The sequence below is a fragment of the Polypterus senegalus genome, chromosome 15 (genome assembly GCF_016835505.1).
Source record: "Polypterus senegalus isolate Bchr_013 chromosome 15, ASM1683550v1, whole genome shotgun sequence".
Classification (NCBI taxonomy): Eukaryota; Metazoa; Chordata; class Cladistia; order Polypteriformes; family Polypteridae; genus Polypterus; species Polypterus senegalus.
The window spans coordinates 114,316,643-114,337,899 of record NC_053168.1 but is presented as its reverse complement, the minus strand read 5'-3'; the positions used below and the strand labels follow the sequence as shown (position 1 = coordinate 114,337,899).

Sequence of the window (21,257 nt, the reverse complement as noted above, 5' to 3'; positions counted from 1 at the left end):
TTCTGAGACAGTTGTGTGTTCTTCTGTTTTCGTGGAGGGATACCACCAAATGTGTCCACTTCTGAATTCTTAAAAATCAAAATGGTTGAATCTAACTTTCTCATTTGAAATATTTAGTATGGTATAGTCCCTAAGAACAAGCCCTGTTGAGCTGTTTCACATTTAAGTAGAACCCTAATAAATTTACACTGTTTGAAATGATGAAATTTTATTGTCAAAGTGAAAATACAATTTTACACATTTTTCTATGTTATCAATAATTATATATAGACAAACGTAAATGGTTAAATTATGTTAGTGTTTGACATCAGTGGTATCTAGAAAGAGCTGGTTGCACGACCATGAGTGGCACAGAGCTCTCCTTACATAGAGAAAGGGTGGAAACACCATATTTAAAAAATACAAACAAATGTAGTTGTATTGTTACAGCTCTACTGTTCAGTATTTAAAATTAAATTGAATACAGAATGCTTAATATTTAAGAAATAACAGTGTTTTTGATGTTACCAACATTTGCTGTTTCTTTGATTGCAAATGAGAAATTACTTTTGTAATTTCTGCACTCTTACTGTGGAAATTATTTGTTACTATTTAATAAACTTAATAACAAATATGAGATTAGCATTTTTGGTTTTAATATTTCTTGCTGGTCTCAAGGTCTGGCAAAACAGGCAGGTCAGGATGATTGGCATTTCCATATTTTAGTAGGCCTTGCAGTGATCTGGCATGGTTCAAAGGCTGGATCTCTAAAAAATATATAAATAAATAAGGTCACTTGTATTGCTACACTTCTACTGTTCAGTATTTAAAATAAAATTTTGAATACAGAGTTGTTTACATTTAAAAATTAGCTTTTGAACTTTTTTTTTGTGGTGTGCATATAAAAGGTATTTTTTTTATAACATTGATGTTTTCCTTCCCTTCCCAGATTTGTGCAATGGCTTGTGTAAAGCTGCACAGCCTATTACAGACTGTTCTTTCACTGCACAAGGAAGAAGTGTGTTTTCTCCTGGGCCGGCTCAGTGGTCCTTTATGTCAGTCACTGACTGGCGGCCGAACAGATACTTTTACCTACCTAGTTCCCATTGTGAGGACGCTACTGGACCAGCACTTTGAGCTGTTAGACCTTCAGCATCTGTTACCATCTCTTCCACCCACAAATGGCAGCACCACCTTTTTTGAAGATCTTCAGCATTACTGTACCACTCAGGAGTGGCAAAGCTTTATTGAAAAACATGTAATAATCTCTGCTTGTTGTCTTTTCTTCAGTCTGATATTTTCTTTCATTGTAAAGTCAACTGAACAAAATCTTCAGGTCACTAAGGGATCGTTTTTAAAATTCTTGGGTGTTTTGGTGTTTATTGAGAATGTTTGCAGTTTCCAAATGAGTGCCCAAAGAAAGCAAAAACTGAACATGAAGTAAAATATTACTACTAAATTTCTTTAAATAATAGTGTGTATGAACAAGCAAATCAATATTCCTTTTAATATGTCAAAGTACATTTTTATACTCTAGTTAACAAGACTTTTGTCTTTATTTTTTAAGAAGTTATAAATGTATAGTAAATGTAGTTTATTTTTCCAAGTTTAGTAAAATAAGTAGTATATTTGTTATTGCATAAAATTACAATATAACATTCTCAAACTGCTTAATCCGTTCCAGTGTTGTGGTTGGTTGAAAGCTATACCATCACCATTAGATGCAAGCCAGGAATCCTATAATTTATTTGTAGTAGTAGTAGTAGTAAGTAATATTTTATTCCCATATTCTGTATCAGAAATGGGTATTTAGCTTCCAGATGTTGTATGAGTGCATTTTAATTCCAGTGGTCGACTATTGATACGTTGAATGTCAATAGATAAACTGAAAAATGTTGAGCAAAAGTAATCTACATATGATTAAATAGGATTTATATATTATTTGCACTTCGCTTTCAGATTCATCCCGCTGTGTCTTATTACGAACTCGAGACTTTTGGCAGAAGCCATGATCTTATGTCGAATTTCTGGAACTCTTGTTTTGACGCATTAATGAGCAGCTCTCTTCGTAGAGAAAAGGAACGTGAAGAGAGCAAGTTAAAGTTTCAGGTAAGCTGCACCTCTCTCCAGCTCTGCCGTGGCTTAAAATGTTGCCTGGTTAAAGCCTATAAGATTGAAAAAAGAGGATATAACACATTCAGGAAAGCATGACTAAGGATTAGTGAACTAACACCTAGTTTCCTCTTCTTCTGCTTGTACTTCTGCAAACTGATGATAAGAGCTAAGTGTCATTGTTTAAGAGTGTAGTCCCTTTGATAATCTGTTCCTTTTTCAGAAGTTCCTAAATGTGTTTTTTCTAATTACTGAACTTAAAATTCAAAAATATTTTTCATCACAAAAGAAAATTTCCGAATGAAGGGGTTGCACAGGTTCTCAACAATTTCAATAATTATTTGCATGAATGGTTCCTGCCATTGGAGATAAAGGCACACATCTAAACATTCACAGGAAATCAAAGGATGATCAGATGAATCAAATCATGATTCAGAATGTATAGGTTTGGTGAACAGAAGAATTCACTTATATGGGCTTATGTTTTGTGGCTTTTATTTAGCAGAAGAGTTATTATCTTTCAAAGTACAATTCTCCATGCCTGTTAGCCTATTTGGTAATCCCATACAACTTCATTTTAAGCATATTTTACTTGTACATCTTCCATTATTCTCACAGTTACATAAGGGCAGAAAACAGTCTGCTCTTTGTCATATTTTATGTAGGGTAGAACAAAATGAAAGCACAAAGCTCTTGAATATTACTGAAGTCACAGACCGAACAAAAATAAACCAGACAATTAAAGAAATTATTTTAAAGCAGAACCCATACTTTTGATAAGTGTGTGTGTTGTAGCGAAAACCAATAACCACTGAGGCCACTATGATGATTCTTGAATTTGCAGGAGCTGTTTGTGGATACCTACTTGAAGAAGATGCGTAGTGAGAATCTGCGCTATTCGAATATGCTGAAGCAAGTCAACAGCCATCACATTACTGTATTTCACCAGTGGAAATCTATCCGACGTCTTGTTTCTTGCGAAAGGGGTGCCTGGGCTGAACGGTATGTTTCCGTATTCAAATGGACCTGATTGTGAAGGTCTAGGGCTTTTGCCAAAAAAGTAGTCATTGTATAAAGGAGGAACGTACTGTTTTTCTGTGTTTATAGTTTTATTGCTTATTAAAGTCAATGTCGGTCAATATCCGCAGAAGCCTCCTGATTACATCACTGTTTTTGTTTACAGTCCTCAACTTGAAATGAAATTGAAGTTATCAAGTGCTGAGACCTACTCCAAAATGAGGCTTAAACTTGTCCCTAATTACAACTTTGACTCACATGCTGATGCCAGTGCTCTAAGAGACAACATGGGTACAGAAATGTTTACTTTACATTTAGAATACCTTTTTGTGCTGAATTATTATCTTCTCTTCTAACCAGTATGCCAGAAGCAGGCTACTAAACTTTATATAATGTCTTTTGCTCCATCGTGTCTTAACCGCATGAGTACCTCTCCATCCAGTCTTCTTCCCTGGGACTTCTTTACACTTTATGATTTATTTTCCCATAAATAGAGTTTGTGGTACTTAACATCTTGCTTAATTTTCCCATGCATCTTAGGAGCTGAAAACCTACATAGTCATACAGACACTATACCCCTTGCTGTGGCCAAAGAAGCTAAAGTCAGAGATATGGCAGATGACCAGCTAGAAGAAGAAGATCTCGTCTTTTTAGACAACCAGTGAGTCCTTAATTAATGTCATCTTTGTTCCAGACTAGTAATGAATTTGTTTTAATGATGATCTGAAATCTTTATTTAAATGTATTCCTTACATTGGCATATCAACTTCAAAAGAGTTCAGTAGTAATCCTGCAGAAATAAATCCTTTATTTATCCGGAGCGTCCAGCAATTATTTTTGAATCCGCCCTGAACTACAGAAAATGAAAAATAACAACAATATGCATTTAATTTCTTTTAGACTTCTTTTTATTAAAAATTGCATCATCGCAATAATGTTTACATGAACAACATAAACCTTATTTTATTCACGCAGAGTTCTGATTTCTTAGCAACTTCTGTCACATATTCAGGTTATTAGCCAGCCTGTTTCCAATTGTTTAATTTTCCACATATTGAGGTTGTAAATTAACTCAGACCGGTGGACTGCCTATTTTAAAAGTTACATGCATACTTGAGTTACATGTATTAGCAACTGGTTTGGAAATAGTTTTATTTGGAGTGATTGGGATATAATCAGCTTGCATAGGATACTCCTAGAAAGATCTAGATGTTGACAAGAATTCCCCAGAAATGTGTTCTAGCCCATGAGTGGAGGCATAAATATGTTGCCAACAGTTCATGTGTATTTTTATTGTAGCTATTTCAGGTTTATGTTTTTTTATTTTTTGTATTTAGCAGCCGGTCAGAAACCAGAACAATTATTCATGCAATTTAGATTAACATTCTTTAACTTTAAAGTTCATAAATGTGTCCAAAACAGAAGCAGAGTAATTAGTGTGACAAAATAATACCAGTACAATCTGGATGGATAGGAGCTCATCTTATTATGAGTTTAGACATCCAATATACCATTACTGCCATATAGCTGTTCATCTTAGTAAGCTAATTGGTTGAGAGGAGTCTGAGTTTCTTTATTAGCGTGAATGTTTGCCAGTCTTGTGTTTCATGCACCAATTGGGCCAATGAGACATTTTAGTGTAGGGTCAAAACTTGCTTGATGTTGAACTTACATTTATTAACATAGGCAATGTAACAGCAATAGCAATAAATAAGCTTATGTGGATGTGTTTTTTTAAAACAGTACAAAATTATTGGCAATTTCAAAAGCAGCCTCCATGTTTCTGTTAAATAAGTTATTTTTACTCATGCCTGAATTTCTTGACCAATACTTAAAATGAGTAAGCATTTATAGAGATACATAATAAGCAGTAATTACCAACCTACCTGTCACTGCAGGTATTTTTTGATAACAACAAAAGCGGCTCCCTCCACAGGTTGGCTTAAATATTATTTTTTAATTTATGCATAAAATTATTGTGTATTTCTGAAAATAAAGTAATTTTTAAAATGCAGAATTAATTGCTGCAAACATTTTTTCATAATTTAATAACAGAAGATACTTCATTATCCTCTGGACAGCAATGGAGCATTTCCATCAGCTATGGCCGCATTTAATACATGTGGAACTTCAAATTTGTTTTCTCTCCACATACAACAATCAAGTCCGCAGAAAATACAAAAGCACTGAGTACGGTGGTGGCAGCTCACTAATGGCTAGTCCTGACACCTGTGAAACTTTTAAAAAATGTGTGGCAGTGTGTACAGTGATCCCTCGCTATATCACGCTTCGACTTTCGCGGCTTCACTCCATCGTGGATTTTAAATGTAAGCATATCTAAATATATATCACGGATTTTTCGCTGGTTCGCGGATTTCTGTGGACAATGGGTCTTTTAATTTATGATACATGCTTCCTCATTGTGTTTGCCCAGTTGATTTCATACAAGGGATGCTATTGGCTGATGGCTGAGAAGCTACCTAATCAGAACACGTATTACGTATTATTAAATAAAACTCCTCAATGATATACGATATGCTTCCCTTGCGGTGCATCGCACACTTAAAAGCTCTAACAGCACATATTGATTTTTGATTGTTTTGCTTTTCTCTGCCTCTCTCACTTTCTCTGACATTCTCTGCTCCTGACGGAGGGGGTGTGAGCAGAGGGGTTGTTTGCACAGAGGCTGTTTGCTTAGAAGATAGGACGCTCCTGTAAAAAATGCTGAAAGACTACCTTCACATTGATCCCTGCCTTGCGGCTGCTTTATTGCGGTGCTTCCACTTAAAAGCCCAACAGCCCTATTGATTTTTGATTGTTTACTTTTCTCTCTCTCTCTCTGACATTCTCCGCTCCTGACACACACTTCTTTAAAGAGGAAGATATGTTTGAATTCTTTTAATTGTGAGAAAGAACTGCCATCTCTGTTTTATCATGGAACACAGTTTCAACTTTTGACTAAAGGGTGTTATTTCATGTCCAGAGGGCTCTAATAATGTTAAAAAACATATTTAGAAGGTCGTAAACAGGTTTTCTATGCTCTAACTGCGAAAATATTAGATTTATAAATAAAGAATCGTACTTTGCGGAAATTAATTTATCGCGGTAGAGTCTGGAACAGATTAACCACGATAAATGAGGGTTTACTGTATAGAGTTAACCTACCATCTCTATTATGAGATTGTCACAGCTTTGCTAACATGTTAAAACACTAAAGTCTGTGTGCCAGTTGAGGCATATCACTTTTTCTCTCTCTCTTGATAGGTCATTGTAGCAGCCAGTTTTCACTCTAACTACAAGTTAGTAGCTGCGATGCAATGTGCTGCACAAATGAAAACTAGCAACCACAAAATCCCAGATTCCTGGGCATACGTGGGGAGACCATGCTATCTCTGTTCGGACATGAATGTAATGCCAGGTGTACATACAGTCCAGCTAAATGCAATCCATGTATGAAATGCACTTTAAAAGGGATTTTTGTGAAAACTATAGCACCACTGCTGTATCATGATTTTTAGTGATTTGAGTATTTTCCTACAATTTTATAATCATTTTCAGTTATCTTATATGTGCCTCACCAATAATTTTACTGGGACCCCTATTGAACTATGACCCACACCCCCACTGAGAAACACTTTTCTGAACTGAAGAACTAATTTCATTTGATGATATTTATGTCAATGTGTTAAATTTCATTTACAGAGTGGAGGTTGATGAGCAGAACCAGAAAGAGAAACTGGTTATTTCTGAAGATTGTGAACTCATCACCATTGTGGCTGTGATACAGGGTCGACTTGAGGTCACCACACATCACATATATTTCTATGACGGAAGTCCGGAGAAAAAAGAAACTGAGGAAGGTAAGTGTAGTGAAAAATCCTAATGACTGTACATAATATTGTTGTTGATTCTTCAACTCTGATAGCTCCACACAAACTTTACAGTAAGTGGCACTATTTAAGTAGATCTTTTGCTTTACATTTAAATTGTCATTTTTATGTAAATCTTTGTTAAAATCTTCCCACCAATAATGTTTCAATAACACATGTCTCAAATAGTGCAGTAGTAATTAAAATCTATTGAATTAAAATTATCATTTGCTGTAATAATTCATTCGCAAGTGTTTGCTATCAAATAAAATGTACTGTCTGGCATTACAATAAAATTCAAAATGATGTTGTCTAGCATCACTGGCCATACTGCTAGAGTTTACCTAAAGGCACTAATCCATCATCATCCTGTTTTTCCCTTAGGAGATTTTTGGGTATTCATTCAGTTTCAGCAGAGTGTTGAGCCAGCAAAGCCTGGGTTGTTCTATTGGAGTATGCGAGTGACACCATGTCGTCATTTTTATTGTTTGCAGGCATTGGTTACGATTTCAAACGGCCCTTATCACAGCTGAGAGAAGTACACCTGCGTCGTTACAATTTGCGCCGATCAGCCCTGGAGTTTTTCTTCATTGACCAGGCTCATTACTTCATCAACTTCAGAACGAAGGTGCCTTCTCCATAATGTCAATGCTTTGTCTTTCTTTTTTCCAGCTGTACTGAGTTCACGAAGTTTTGGATTGATGCTTATCTTGGCTGCAGTGTATTAATAATGCAAAAATCAAGATTTGCTATTACAGTATACTTAAAGCTTGTCCCAGCATAGTATGCAAAGGAGGAGCAACCATCACTGGAAACGACATTAGCACATCACCAGGGCTGTAATCATTTTGTGTTATTTTTAGTCTCGTTAGTGACATCCATGTTGGCTGTTAGTAAAGGATAAAAGTCAAAATACTTTATTTATTTTAACTTTTTTTTCTGAAAACCTTACACTGAACCTGGATGCCAAATACAATATAAGAAATGAGACATGTGCACATACAGTGAAAAACTAGTGTGTGTGATATGTTTAGCTAGACCAGAATCTAGATCTTTGAGTCCAAACATGCTTGGAAACATTTTTTTGCTGATTACAAATTAGTAAAGTACATTTTTCTCTCCGGGTGGCACAGTGGCATAAAGGGTTAGTGCTGCCTTCTGGAGCTAGTGTCCTGGGTTCAAAACTCCCTCCCAGTCATTGTCTGTGTGGAGCTAGCACAGTTGCCCTGTGTCTGTGTGGCTAGTTCTTCAGGTAATCTGTTTTTTCTCCCACATCCCCAAAGACTTGCTGGTTAGTTTAGCTGGTAATTCAAAATTTTTCCAATGTGAGTGTGTTGTGTGCGTGAGTGAATTCTGTGATGGACATGACACCCTGTCAAGGACAGTTTCCTGCTTGCCTGACGTTACTGCTTACGCTCCAATGTAGATGTAGATGTATTAAGCAGGCTATAGTTTTATCTATGCAATTAACAGAATGAACTTCTTTAAAGTAAACAAATGCTAGGCAGGCAAACAAAATGTCACTGGAACCTCTGTTTTTGCAAATAAATGATTAGACTGAAACAAAACCGTAAATGCAGCCAGGTTCATTATAGCTGCTGGTTGTCATATTGGACACCACAGCTTCAAACTGCCAATACAGTTAAGGTGCCCATTGGTAAATCAAAATATTGTCAGATGATGGCATCACCATGAATTGGTTAACAAAACTTTGCAGGTCTAATGCCTAACTCACTGTGTGACACTGAGCAAGTAACACACCATGTCAGAAGATCCAGATGTATGTAGACGGTTAATTATAATACGTATAATATGTATTATATAGTGTGATGGTATAGTTCTATATTAATATTGTTATATATCAGTACCAATATGATATTCTCTGTGAAGATCATCTTACAAAAAAGTGAAAGTCTAAGTTGGTCTAAAAATTCACAGTGACAACTCATTCTTCTATGTAAACAGACAAGACTGTTAAAAAAAATTAAAGGAACACTTTTTAATCAGAGTATAGCATCAAGTAAATGAAACGTCTGGGCTATTGATCTGGTCAGTTAAGTAGCAGAGGGGGTTGTTAATCAGTTTCAGCTGCTTTGGTGTTAATGAAATTAACAACAGATGCACTAGATGGGCAGCATTGAAACAAACCCCAAAACATGAATGGTTTAACTGGAGGAGGCCACTGACCTTTTTCCAACGTCTCCAGGATGGCACATCAATACACGCCATTGCCAGAAATTTTGCTGTCTCCATGCACAGTCTCTAGGGCATGGAGGAGATTGCAGAAGACAGGCTGTTACTCTATGAGAGCTGGACAAGGCCGTAGAAGGTACTTAACCCATCAACATGACCGGTATCTGCTCCTTTGGGAAGGAGGAACAGGATGAACACTACCAGAGCCCTACAAAATGACCTCCAGCAGGCCACTGCTGTGATTGTGTTTGACCAAACACAAACCAAACAGACTTCATGAGGGTGGCCCAAGGGCCCGACATTCTCTAGTGGGCCCTGTGCTCACTTCCTGGCACTGTGGAACTCAATTGGCATTTGCCATAGAATACCAAGAATGGGTAGGCCCACCAATGGCACCCTGTGCTTGTCACAGATGAGAACAGGTTCACCCTGAGCACATGTGACAGACGTGAAAGGGTCTGGAGAAGCCATGGAAAATTTTATACTGCCTGTCACATTGTTCAGCATGATCAGCTTGGTGGTGGGTCAGTGATGGTCTGGGGAGGCATATCCATGGAGGGACACACAGACCTCTACAGGCTAGACAACGGCACCTTGACTGCTATTACGTATCAGGATGAAATCCTTGGACCCATTATCAGACCCTATGCTATTGCAGTGGGTCCTGGGTTCCTCCTGGTGCACGACAATGCCCAGCCTTATGTGGCGAGATTATGCAGGCATTTCCTGGAGGATGAAGGAATTGATACCATTGACTGGCCCCCACGCTTGCCTGACCTAAATCCAATTGAACACCTTTGGGACATTATGTTTCGGTTTATCCGACACTGCCAGGCTTCACCTCAGACTGTCTAGGATCTGGGAGGAGATCCCTCAGGACAACATCCGTCATCTCATTAGGAACATGCCACAATGTTGTCAGGCATGAATTAAAGCACGTGGGGGCCATACAAACAATTGAGTACGATTTGGAGTTGCTGCAATGAAATTTCGGCGAAATGGACTAGACATTCCGCATCATTGTTTCACTTTGATTTTCAAGTTGTCTTTGAATTCACCCCTCTGTAGGTTAATAATTTTCATTTTCATCAAAAGATGTGGCATCATTTTGTTCCTAACACATTACCCAGTTCGTATCAGTATAGATAGCCAGCCGGTTTGTTTTTCCCATTGAGATCTGATGTGTTTTCAAAATGTTCCTTTAATTTGTTTGAGCAGTTTATATATGTACAGTCATATGAAAAAATTTGAGAACCCGTCTTAATTCTTTGGATTTTTGTTTATCATTGGCTGAGCTTTCAAAGTAGCAACTTCCTTTTAATATATGACATGCCTTATGGAAACAGTAGTATTTCAGCAGTGACATTAAGTTTATTGGTTTAACAGAAAATATGCAATATACATCATAACAAAATTAGACAGGTGCATAAATTTGTGCACCCCAACAGAGATATTACATCAATACTTAGTTGAGCCTCCTTTTGCAAATATAACATCTTCTAGACGCCTCCTATAGCCTTTGATGAGTGTCTGGATTCTGGATGGAGGTATTTTTGACCATTCTTCCATACAAAATCTCTCCAGTTTAGTTAAATGTGATGGCTGCCAAGCATGGACAGCCTGCTTCAAATCATCCTATAGTTTTTTGATGATATTCGTGTCAGGGGACTGTGACAGACATTCCGGAACATTGTACTTCTCCCTCTGCTTGAATGCCTTTTGCAGATTTCGAACTGTGTTTTGGGTCATTGTCTTGGTGGAATATCCAACCCCTGCATAACTTCAACTTTGTGACTGATGCTTGAACATTATCCTAAAGAATTTGTTAATATTGGGTTGAATTCATCTGACCCTCGACTTTAACAAGGGCCCCAGTCCCTGAACTAGCCACACAGCATGATGGAACCTCCACCAAATTTGACAGTCGGCAGCAGGTGTTTTTCTTGGAAAGTGGTGTTCTTCTTCCACCATGCAAAGCGCTTTTTGTTATGACAAAATAACTCAATTTTTGTCTCATTAATCCAAAGCACTTTGTTCCAAAATGAATCTGGCTTGTCTAAATGAGCATTTGCATACAACAAGCGACTCTGTTTGTGGCGTGAGTGCAGAAAGGGCTTCTTTCTCTTCACCCTGCCATACAGATGTTCTTTGTGCAAATTGCGCTGAATTGTAGAATGACGTACAGATACACCATCTGCAGGGAGATGTTTTTGCAGGTCTTTGGAGGTGATCTGTGGGTCGTCTGTAACCATTCTCACAATCCTATGCATATGTCGCTCCTGTATTTTTCTTGGCCTGCCAGTCCTGGATTTAACAGCAACTGTGCCTGTGGCCTTCCATTTCCTGATTACATTCCTTAAAGTTGAAACTGACAGTTTAAACCTCTGAGAGAACTTTTTGTACAGCCAGTTATTCACATTTGATTTAATTTCATACAACTAAATACTGCTTCATTAAAAATCTTTGTTCGGAAAACACCCCAGTACTGAAATGAAAGACATACCACTGTTATCTTTTTTGTTGAAAGTAGAGTAAATTATTATGCAGTCTGAGAGGGGTTCCCAAACTTTTTCATATGACTGTATATAATAGAATATATTTATGTAGCAATACTGTGTACATTATATGGTTGCATTGGAAGCTCCTTTCTTTTTTTCCCCAACAGTACAATAAATTCAAGAATACTTTGAATTTAGTGGGCTGAGGAAATGACTAGATAATTCACAATAAACAGGATTGGACTGCTGTGGTTTAGGTGTCCTTACAATGTGATTGTATTGTTTCTTCTTCCAGGTAAGAAACAAAGTGTACACTCGAATTTTGGGTCTTCGTCCCTCTAACTTGTTTTATTTTGGATCTCGCTCCCCACAAGAACTGCTAAAGGCCTCTGGTCTCACACAGGTGAGGAGATACTTTTGTACTTGTAGTGAATTTGAGCACATGGTTTAACATCTTATAGGTTTAGCTTCTTGTTACTGATTGATTTCTGTTCTGTTTTTCAGAAATGGGTTTTCAGAGAAATTTCAAATTTTGAATATCTAATGCAACTAAACACTATTGCAGGCAGAACCTACAATGACCTCTCACAGTACCCCGTGGTAAGATGCTGTTCTTGCATAAGATTTTTGAGGTTTTGTTTCATTTATGATACTCACAGTAGTCTTCCATTATTAGTTGTGCATGTTCTAAAATTTTATCAGATCAAAAGGAAACAGGCAAATAATTGCTTTTTAAACATGTCATGAAATGTTATAACTGCAATAAGAAAAGTTGTCTGCTGTGAAATTAAGGTACAGTATATTAGTTTTGCCTTTCATTATTACTGTAATTTATAATATTTTGTAATGTAGCGTGTAAGTGTCTGTGCAAATGGTTCTTTTTTTAAACAAAAAGTAAATGCAAACTCACAGTAGTAAATACTTAACCGATTTGTTGCTAAATCTAGCAACATATTTTTAATCTCTTGCTTTAAATAGGGACTTTTTGAAATGATTGGTTAAAGGTCATTCTCTTTGTTGAAGTGTAGACATCTGAAGTTGAATCATTCCTTGTTTCCTGATCTTTTTAAATCTTTGTGGGTTGTTTTTTTCTGGATATTATGCTCATGACTGTTATTTTTTGTTATTACAGTTTCCTTGGATTCTGTGTGACTACAGTTCAGATACACTTGATCTGGACAACCCTTCTGTCTTCCGGGATCTTTCCAAGCCTATAGGTGTTGTCAACAGTCGGCATGCCAAGGAAGTTAAAGAAAAGTAAGAAATAGAAAGTCAGTGATAACATAACGGGTCCTAAATTTAGCTAGTTGGAATTTGAGTTCATGGAGCATTGTTACAAAGACCTCTGCAGCTTGAAAATCCCACTATCTGTAGCCGTATTCATGTCACAATGGATGACTTTATAGTCTTTTATATATTATAAACCAACTGCAGGTTGAATGAAGTCATTTTGTACCACAAAAAATATTTTGCTGCTTCTTTATTCTTTATTCTTAAAATGATTAATAATTGACCCTTATAATTGACCTCCCAGGATTTAACAAATGAAGTAAATTAAGTGCTTTTCTGATTATTTGCATAACCTGCACTTTATATCAATAATTTGTGCAACACTGACACATACTCTTATATGCATCCTTATTTGCTTAGTTGACTAAATCTGGGCCATAGTCACTCAAGTAAATGTATCTAAGCTCAAAATGCACCCACACGTAGTAGCACTCAGACAGCATCTAAGGATGCTTAACACGAATTTAAAAAGTACAGATGGATGCTAATTAAGCAGCAAATCAGATAGCCTGTGTCACGTGTAACAAGATAAATACAAACAGTTGAGACATGGATCGGTATAAATACAGGTTGATGTTACAGCATGTACTTTTATGTTTCATGTCCATGAGCTTTTCACTTGAGTCGTTTGTCTCCTGCTATTAAACTGCACTTTCCCCATTTTTGTTTATTTACTAAGAGATAAACAATTTTTATATTATTGTCAACAATTAGTGTTATTCTAACATTCACTCTGTAGAAAATTGGATTTGCATGCCATATTTTTTTTTTATATAAATCATAAGATTTTAGGTTACTACATATCTTAATTATTGTGTTATGGGTCTTTTTTTCCTTTTGGTTGAATCCTTTTTCTTTAAAATATATTTGTATTGTTTTTGGTGTTCTGTTTTCCCTCAGAAAAAAAATTGACATTCTTTCAAAAATAAAAATTGTTTTTATGTGTAACATAAACATTTAAATGCTAAAATGTCCACATAAATTCAGTAGGAAAGGTAAGTTTAGTGTCCACTGGTCTACTGATAAAGATTTATTACATATCCTTATGTGACATGTTCTGAAACAGCCACCAACAACAGACCAGTGTTGTAATCAGGACAGTAGAAGTGTGTTTCTTTGTGTGCGATTCTTGTAATATTTTTCATGCTGATTGTGCATGAGAGGGTACAGTGTCATTGCCTGATCCACATGATGGATGCCACTCCAGGTGTTATTGTAGGCTACCATAGCAAAAGGCTTGGTGGCTTCCTCAATTTCCCTGACACAAACATTGACAATTGCTATATTATTATCAATGCTTAAGGAGCTTACATCTTACTTTACATGCCATTATATTTTGGTGGAAAGCTCCACCCCATTCATGAATATTGATGAGTTAACATTAGGTGGCAAAAATGCTTTGAAATATTCAGGATTTTTTTTCTGCATAATTTTATTTCATCTACTAGGTGGCAGCAGAATACTGTCCCAAGAGTTATTCAGGCTTAATCCTGTAAAACCATAATTGCATATAATTCTGAGGCAAGTAATACTCTGAGTTAATGCCAAGGAAGTTAAAATCCAACTTTCTTTTTTTTTTTTTTTTATTTAATTTGCACTTCCTATATATATATATATATATATATATATATATATAGGGGGTGAAAATTTGATTTCTTTTGTGGTGTTAGGGCACACATGTCTAGGGGTACCCTGAGATTGAATAGCCTTGAGTCCAGGATTGGTTACTCCATTTTTTCCGTGGTACATGCTTCTTGGCTAGATGATTTAAATCTATCTAACATATGTACTTCAGTGGATAAAAAGTGAAGGAAAGAAGCCATCATACGTTGGGTACATAAAGAATTAAATAACATAAAATAATAATCAACTTAGCTTTAAAATAATTAGTTTCAATGGCCCAAAGCCATTAATTTTTTTAATAAGGAAAAAATAGGTGGGTAAGTCAGATCTGCCCATTCATCTCTTTCTAATCAAATATTTTTTCCTCAATTATCTTATCAACTTTATATCTCTCTATTATATAAAAAATCCTGGGACGAGACAAGACTTTTTCAGAGAGATAATTTCAAATCCCGCGAAATGAGACTTTGTGCCAAGAGATTTAACCACACCTGGGGCCGGAAATAAAAGCCAAATTGTAGAAGACAAAGTAGAACGTCGTAAAGAAGTTCAAAAATGTTGGCACGATACACGTACAGAGCAGGTTAGAGATAATGAAAGTACTAAACATTGAAAGTCTCAAAAAAAAATGATAGCAAATATCGCATTAGCGCAAACAAATGGAATTTATTACTCGGTAAAATAACAGAAAAGTGACAAAAGAGATTGAATATTTGGTCATAGGTGATATGACAGAATTATGTAGATATTGTTCGGCTTTAAAGTTAAAGTCGGAGACTTGTAGATCGTCTGATTTGTGTTGCCATCAGGGAAGAGTAGTTTCTTCCCAATGAAGAGGTGTATCCACAAGAAATAAAAGATTTATTTGGCGAAAGTGAGGCAAAATATCCAAATCTCAATAATCTGCGTTTGCATCAATGAATGCTCAAAACGTAGATTAACATAATTTAGAACCATACGCTATGAGAATCTGTGGTCCCGCAACAATTAAAACTACTACAAGCTCAATTTCAAAGACACCTTAATTTGGTCAGGTTTATATTTATGATCATCGAGAAGCAATGCAACATAGACTCAAAAGAGTTAAATGTATTAGAAATTCTACATCCAATAATGGATACAAATCTATACGTCGCACTTTACATGAAATTTATCTGAAAAACACGGACAAAGAAGTTTTCTTGGATTTCTATATGAATCTGAAAGATCATGCTCGCATATGTAATAAACCAACATGTGTCGAATTGTCAGCAATAATAGTTTCAAAAGACGGAGATATCAAAGACAGAGTTGATATTCGTGTTTATCCAAAAGCACAACACGATTCATCACAAGCAACAGATCTAGGAAATGACTAGCGTGTAGGGCCCGCATGGTGGTTGGCAAGCGAAGCGAGCAGGGGGCAGAGCTTCCTTGTTTTTTATCATTTTCACCGCCCAATGAGCATATATTGGTTTATGCTGTAAATATTGAAGTGTGCATAAAAGTTTTTGTTTCTTGTTTATGTTCTCAAAAGGACAGGATACATTGAGTCTATATTTGAAAGATGTTTATCTCGCATTCATGTTGACTTTTTGAATGAAAAATCGATCACAAGGTGTTCAAAGTGCTTAATTAGAAATGATAACTTAGCACTATTATTTTTATTAATGACGCTATAGCAGTACCTGTAGAATAGTCATTTCTGGGGCATGGCCTACACAGGCCTCTTCATCCCATCATTTCTGGTTGTTTTCTTCATTTCATGCCTGTCACTTTTTCTCTCTGCCTATGCTGTGTGCTGCTGTTGCTTTCCCATTCGTCTGATCTCTTGTTTGTTCTTCTCTTCTCTTCTCTCTTTTTATTTCTGATGATTAACCAGTCATTATTCCTTGATGGTCGCTGGAGCCATCTTGATTGGGCCTTGTTTTGCCATCATTGTGGGTAGGTTACTTTACTGGTAGGCAGGCATACTGGAAATCTTAACAGTTTTTTTTCCAACATAACTCTGTTTGTATTAATCTGTACTGTTTTAGGTACGAGAGTTTTGAGGACCCTACTGGTATGACTGACAAGTTCCACTATGGGACACACTATTCCAACTCTGCTGGAGTCATACACTATATGATCAGGGCAGAGCCTTTCACCACCTTACACATTCAGCTGCAGAGTGGCAGGTAGGGGTCAGTGCTTAGTAGCTCATTTTAGAGCATTTATTTCTTTTTGTAAAATGAATGTCTGCATTTTCCTGATGTCACAAATTCTCAGTATTAAAAATTATACTAATAATGTGGAATAGGAATAAAGGAACATGTACAATATACACTATGTCTGTACAGTATTTCCAGAACCAAATGTAACCAAATGTAAAAGGGTAAGTCAATGTATTAAAAGTGTTAAAGTCAATACTCTGTATAGTGCCTTTTATACATCTTCAGTTTACACAAAAGTGTTTTAAATTAAAATTTAGCTGTGCGACTACCATAATTATGACCTGTGACCAAGTATCAGGCTTAAAATCTGTGGGAAACCTCTACATTTGAATAAGGTCATTATTTTTTCAAGGGTATTTTATTGTAATGTCTTATTTATTATAGGTATTATTTTAACTAGCAAACTGGCATTGTAAGAAAATCAACACAGTTGTGCTATAGGTTAAAATTAGAAATTTAAAAAATCTGATTTCTGTATAGTATTATAAGTTATATCTTTAGTCCATTGATACTGTATTTAGTGACTGTTGTCTAGCTGAACACAACCTTGGCTACTTTATGCATTCATGTAGCTAATATAGCTTCTCTTCTGTTCCCCTTCATTATCCTCCTGCTGATGAGTGTCTTTTGTCTTTAGGTTTGACTGTGCAGACAGACAGTTCCACTCCATTCAGGCTGCTTGGCAAGCTCGCATGGAAAATCCAGTTGATGTGAAAGAGCTAATTCCTGAATTCTTCTATTTTCCAGAGTTCTTAAAGAACATGAATGGTAGGTGACAACTTGTAGTACTTAACACTTCATTTCAAAATTCAGCTTCAGTGCTCAACACTTCAATTCAAAGTTCTTGCACATTTTTAACTGCAGTTTCACATCTTGAGTAAGCACACCCTAACCCTGAAATTTGCAAAATGGGTTCACAAAATAAATATATGAATGAAAGGCATTTACTGCGGTGGGCTGGCGCCCTGCCCGGGGTTTGTTTCCTGCCTTGTGCCCTGTGTTGGCTGGGATTGGCTCCAGCAGACCCCTGTGACCCTGTAGTTGGGATATAGCGGGTTGGATAAGGGATGGATGAATGGATGAAAGGCATTTAATAATACACTTGACTGCTTGTGAAAAATGAAGCTGGAGAACAGAGTAAGTTATAAAGAACAGTCAAAAAGGTTAATCCATTGCAATTTCCTGTGTCTATAGATAACTGTGAACACGAAAATTAGGTGTATAATATTAGACCATTGGTGCTTGACGTAAGTGTCACTACATAACTAAAGACATTGAGGACCCTACTGGCATGACTGACAAATTCCACTGTGGGACCTACCATTCCCACTTTTTATATAGGTTTGGATACAGTCTTTAATACCGAAATCATAGTTACATATCTTGATTTTTTTAAATAAATATTGAAACCCCTTTCTCTTCTGTTTCACATGCTGGGTAAGGGTGACTAGCAATTCCTAATTGGCCCCATTGTGAGTGTTCTATGTGTATAATTAGTGCTGCCAGGGTAAGCTCCAATCCCTCTTTCAATTCTTAAATATGTTTACCTGATGTGTGTAAAACTTTGTCTATATGTCCTGAGTGATTTATAAATTCCCTTCTTCTCTTTCTGTTTAGTTTTCCTCAATTGCATGCACCCAGTAATAAACTTGTGTTCTTTCAAAGTACATGCTCTACCTTGCACTTCTTTCTAATCACCTCCACTCAGTCATCCAGTGACCATGGCCAGGCTATTTTGAAAACGGAGGGATATATTAAATATTTTGGACACTACTTTAAGAATAACAAATAAATTGAGTTCACACTGTTGTTTTATTCTTAATCTCACTATAAATGTCCTTCTTCATATTCCTCATAACCTCAGTGTACTTTATGATTATTGGCACAAATACCCATTCATTGCAGATGTGGCTTACTTAATCTAAATATTAATGCCTGTAAACCTTCTCACAATCTCTCTTTTACAGATTTTTTTTTCTCCAGTTTTCAGAATTTCTTACTTTGAAACAAACTTTTCAAATTAGATGAAGCTGTTGGTATGTCTGGATCGCACCTAATGTGTCTAGAAATCTAAATCAGTAAGGTTTTAAATTACTGCAGGATATTAAAACTGAATGACTAAATACTGTAGGTTTTTGTAGTTTGATATGCCACAGTTCCAACTGGGCAAATAAGTTCTTTATATGGTATGATGCCTGTCTTTGAACTTTAAAGTAGATAATTCAAAAGGAATCTGATTCTGTTGAAAAAAATATTTAAAGGAATACTCCACCCAAGAGTAAGATATTTATTGTTACTCATCCTATGTAATTTGTAGTGATGGCTGAGAATATTTTTTAATCGCATGTTTTCATGGATAGCAGCAATAACAACATTTTATAGAATGTGACATAATGGATGACCAATGCTGGGCCACAGAAAACATTATAAAGTTACCCATGAAAGAATCTCACGTTATTCATTTCTCATAATTCACATGTCAACTCATCCAGCTGTATGCTCTCAATGCCCCAAACACCACTTTTTTTCGGTAAAAATATTGTTGGATAAATATTTGCGGAAAATCAGAGTGATGCATGCAGAGGAAAAGTGTTCAAATGAGAACAAGCTTTTGATTTAAAAACCCCGATCTCCCCCTCATTCCTCAAGAGTCCTGTCATTAATTCAGAAACTTGCTCTTGGGTGACTGTTTTTTCTGTGTGCACTGCTTTTCTGGAAGAATTTACTTAACAATATTTTAGATAAAAATAAATATAGTATGTTTTGCATTTTGTGAGCACAAGCATATGACTGGTTTATTTGACACGTGGACTGAGACCCAAGTAACAGGAGATTTTTTCATGGCTGTTTTTGTATTGTTGTCTGTGGTCCAGAGTTGATCTCTCCAAATGCCCAGTTTATCTGTGTTCTTCATGAAAACATGAGATTGAAAATTATTCTTGGCCATCACTACAGTCTGCAGAGGCTAATAATACATAAAAATATGAATTTTTGGTTGGACAATTCCTTTAAAAAATAAATGTTTATATTCCCGTCTAAAATATATTTTAAGAAATAAACGTTTCTTTAACTTTCATATGGTCTCTGTTCTCTCTACATTTTTGGAGGCATCTGTGTTTATTTTGAGGCTTAATTAAACAGAATTGTCCCCAGTGATCTCATTTTAATCCTGCACCATTTAATTGACATTTTACTTCATCTGACTTTACAGTTTGATTACAGTAAAATTTCATTTTTAATTCTGTTGTGCCAAGTACACCTCACATATCTGGCATATTTATCTCAGCACTTCTGACTTGCATTTAAATGCAGGTAACAACAATATAAAACTTTGAGCCTTTCTACATGGAATTGCATTTTAATGTATAACATTGGAAGCCAGAATCAATGGAATATGAACAATATTGTGTGAAGTGTGACATATATTGAACATTTGCCTTTGTTGCAGATTTTGATCTTGGATGCCTTCAAATGTCTCAGGACAAGGTGAACAATGTTGTCTTACCGAAATGGGCCGACTCCCCAGAAGACTTCATCCGAAAACACAGAAATGCTCTTGTAAGATATTTGACCCTTGAGAATTTTATAGTATAATTGTTTTAATAAATGTGGCTTCTTTCTTAATAACTTTTTTGTTTATTGATTATTTACAGCATTCAAACAGGCTTCTCAATAGACCATGATTTGCTATGAAAATCAGTGAAGTAAACTATTATTGTATTTGGACATGAATTGCAACAAGTCATTATTTTAGAATACTGTTACTCATCTGGTGCCAAAACCTTAGATCTTACTTGTGGAGTGTTCTTATATTTGTTACTATACTTTTCTAATAAATTTTTCAGCATGTATGATTTTATCTTACATGCCAATTACTCAAATACAGTGTTTTTCAAACTGTGGGTTGTAGATTGCTGCCATTGGGCCATGAGTTACTGTTGTATTTACTAACATTGGGTTGTTGATGGTTTGGGTTGTGGGTCACCACTGGTGCTGCAATTCATATACCATTAACCTGTTTTTAATGTAAATATCTTGCAGCTAAAAGTTCTTATCCTTTGTTTCATTTCAATTCCAGTATGCTTTTGGTAGAGAGCCTCACTCATAACAAATAATGTCACTGTCCTAATACTTATGAACTATATGTGACAAATTTAGCTTCAGATGGCAACTATTGCAAAATTTCTTTAAAGCTTAATCATGGTAAATTAATATTTTTGTAAGCAATAGGTTCACTAATGTTTGGTTAAGATAGCTAGCTAGGGCACACTCTAATTCTCCAAGTGAAAATTTGACTTTTTACTGAAGCTCAATAAATACCAACACCTCTCTCAAATACACAGCAGAATGAGTAAAAATGACCGCTAAAGAAAGAAAAATACCGTCTGACTTGGCTAACAATAAAAGTGGCTGTCACAGCCATTATAAAGATGTTTTGCCACAGATATAAAGAAGCCCCAGTCGTGTTTCTTGACACAATTCTG

At 36.0% G+C, this 21,257-nt stretch overlaps 1 protein-coding gene across 2 annotated transcripts in view; it reads left to right on the top strand.

The window, feature by feature from the left end:
- The window catches only part of nbeal2 (neurobeachin-like 2), a 305,779-nt gene that overhangs the window by 270,963 nt on the left and 13,559 nt on the right, over positions 1-21,257 (top strand). For both annotated transcript variants that reach the window (XM_039737118.1, XM_039737117.1), the window contains exons 31-43: positions 929-1,237; positions 1,939-2,088; positions 2,936-3,093; positions 3,275-3,399; positions 3,649-3,769; positions 6,811-6,968; positions 7,472-7,605; positions 11,964-12,071; positions 12,173-12,268; positions 12,801-12,925; positions 16,597-16,737; positions 17,411-17,541; positions 20,222-20,331. In XM_039737118.1, the coding sequence (XP_039593052.1) occupies positions 929-1,237; positions 1,939-2,088; positions 2,936-3,093; positions 3,275-3,399; positions 3,649-3,769; positions 6,811-6,968; positions 7,472-7,605; positions 11,964-12,071; positions 12,173-12,268; positions 12,801-12,925; positions 16,597-16,737; positions 17,411-17,541; positions 20,222-20,331 (1,866 nt within the window). The remainder of the gene's footprint in view (positions 1-928; positions 1,238-1,938; positions 2,089-2,935; positions 3,094-3,274; positions 3,400-3,648; positions 3,770-6,810; positions 6,969-7,471; positions 7,606-11,963; positions 12,072-12,172; positions 12,269-12,800; positions 12,926-16,596; positions 16,738-17,410; positions 17,542-20,221; positions 20,332-21,257) is intronic.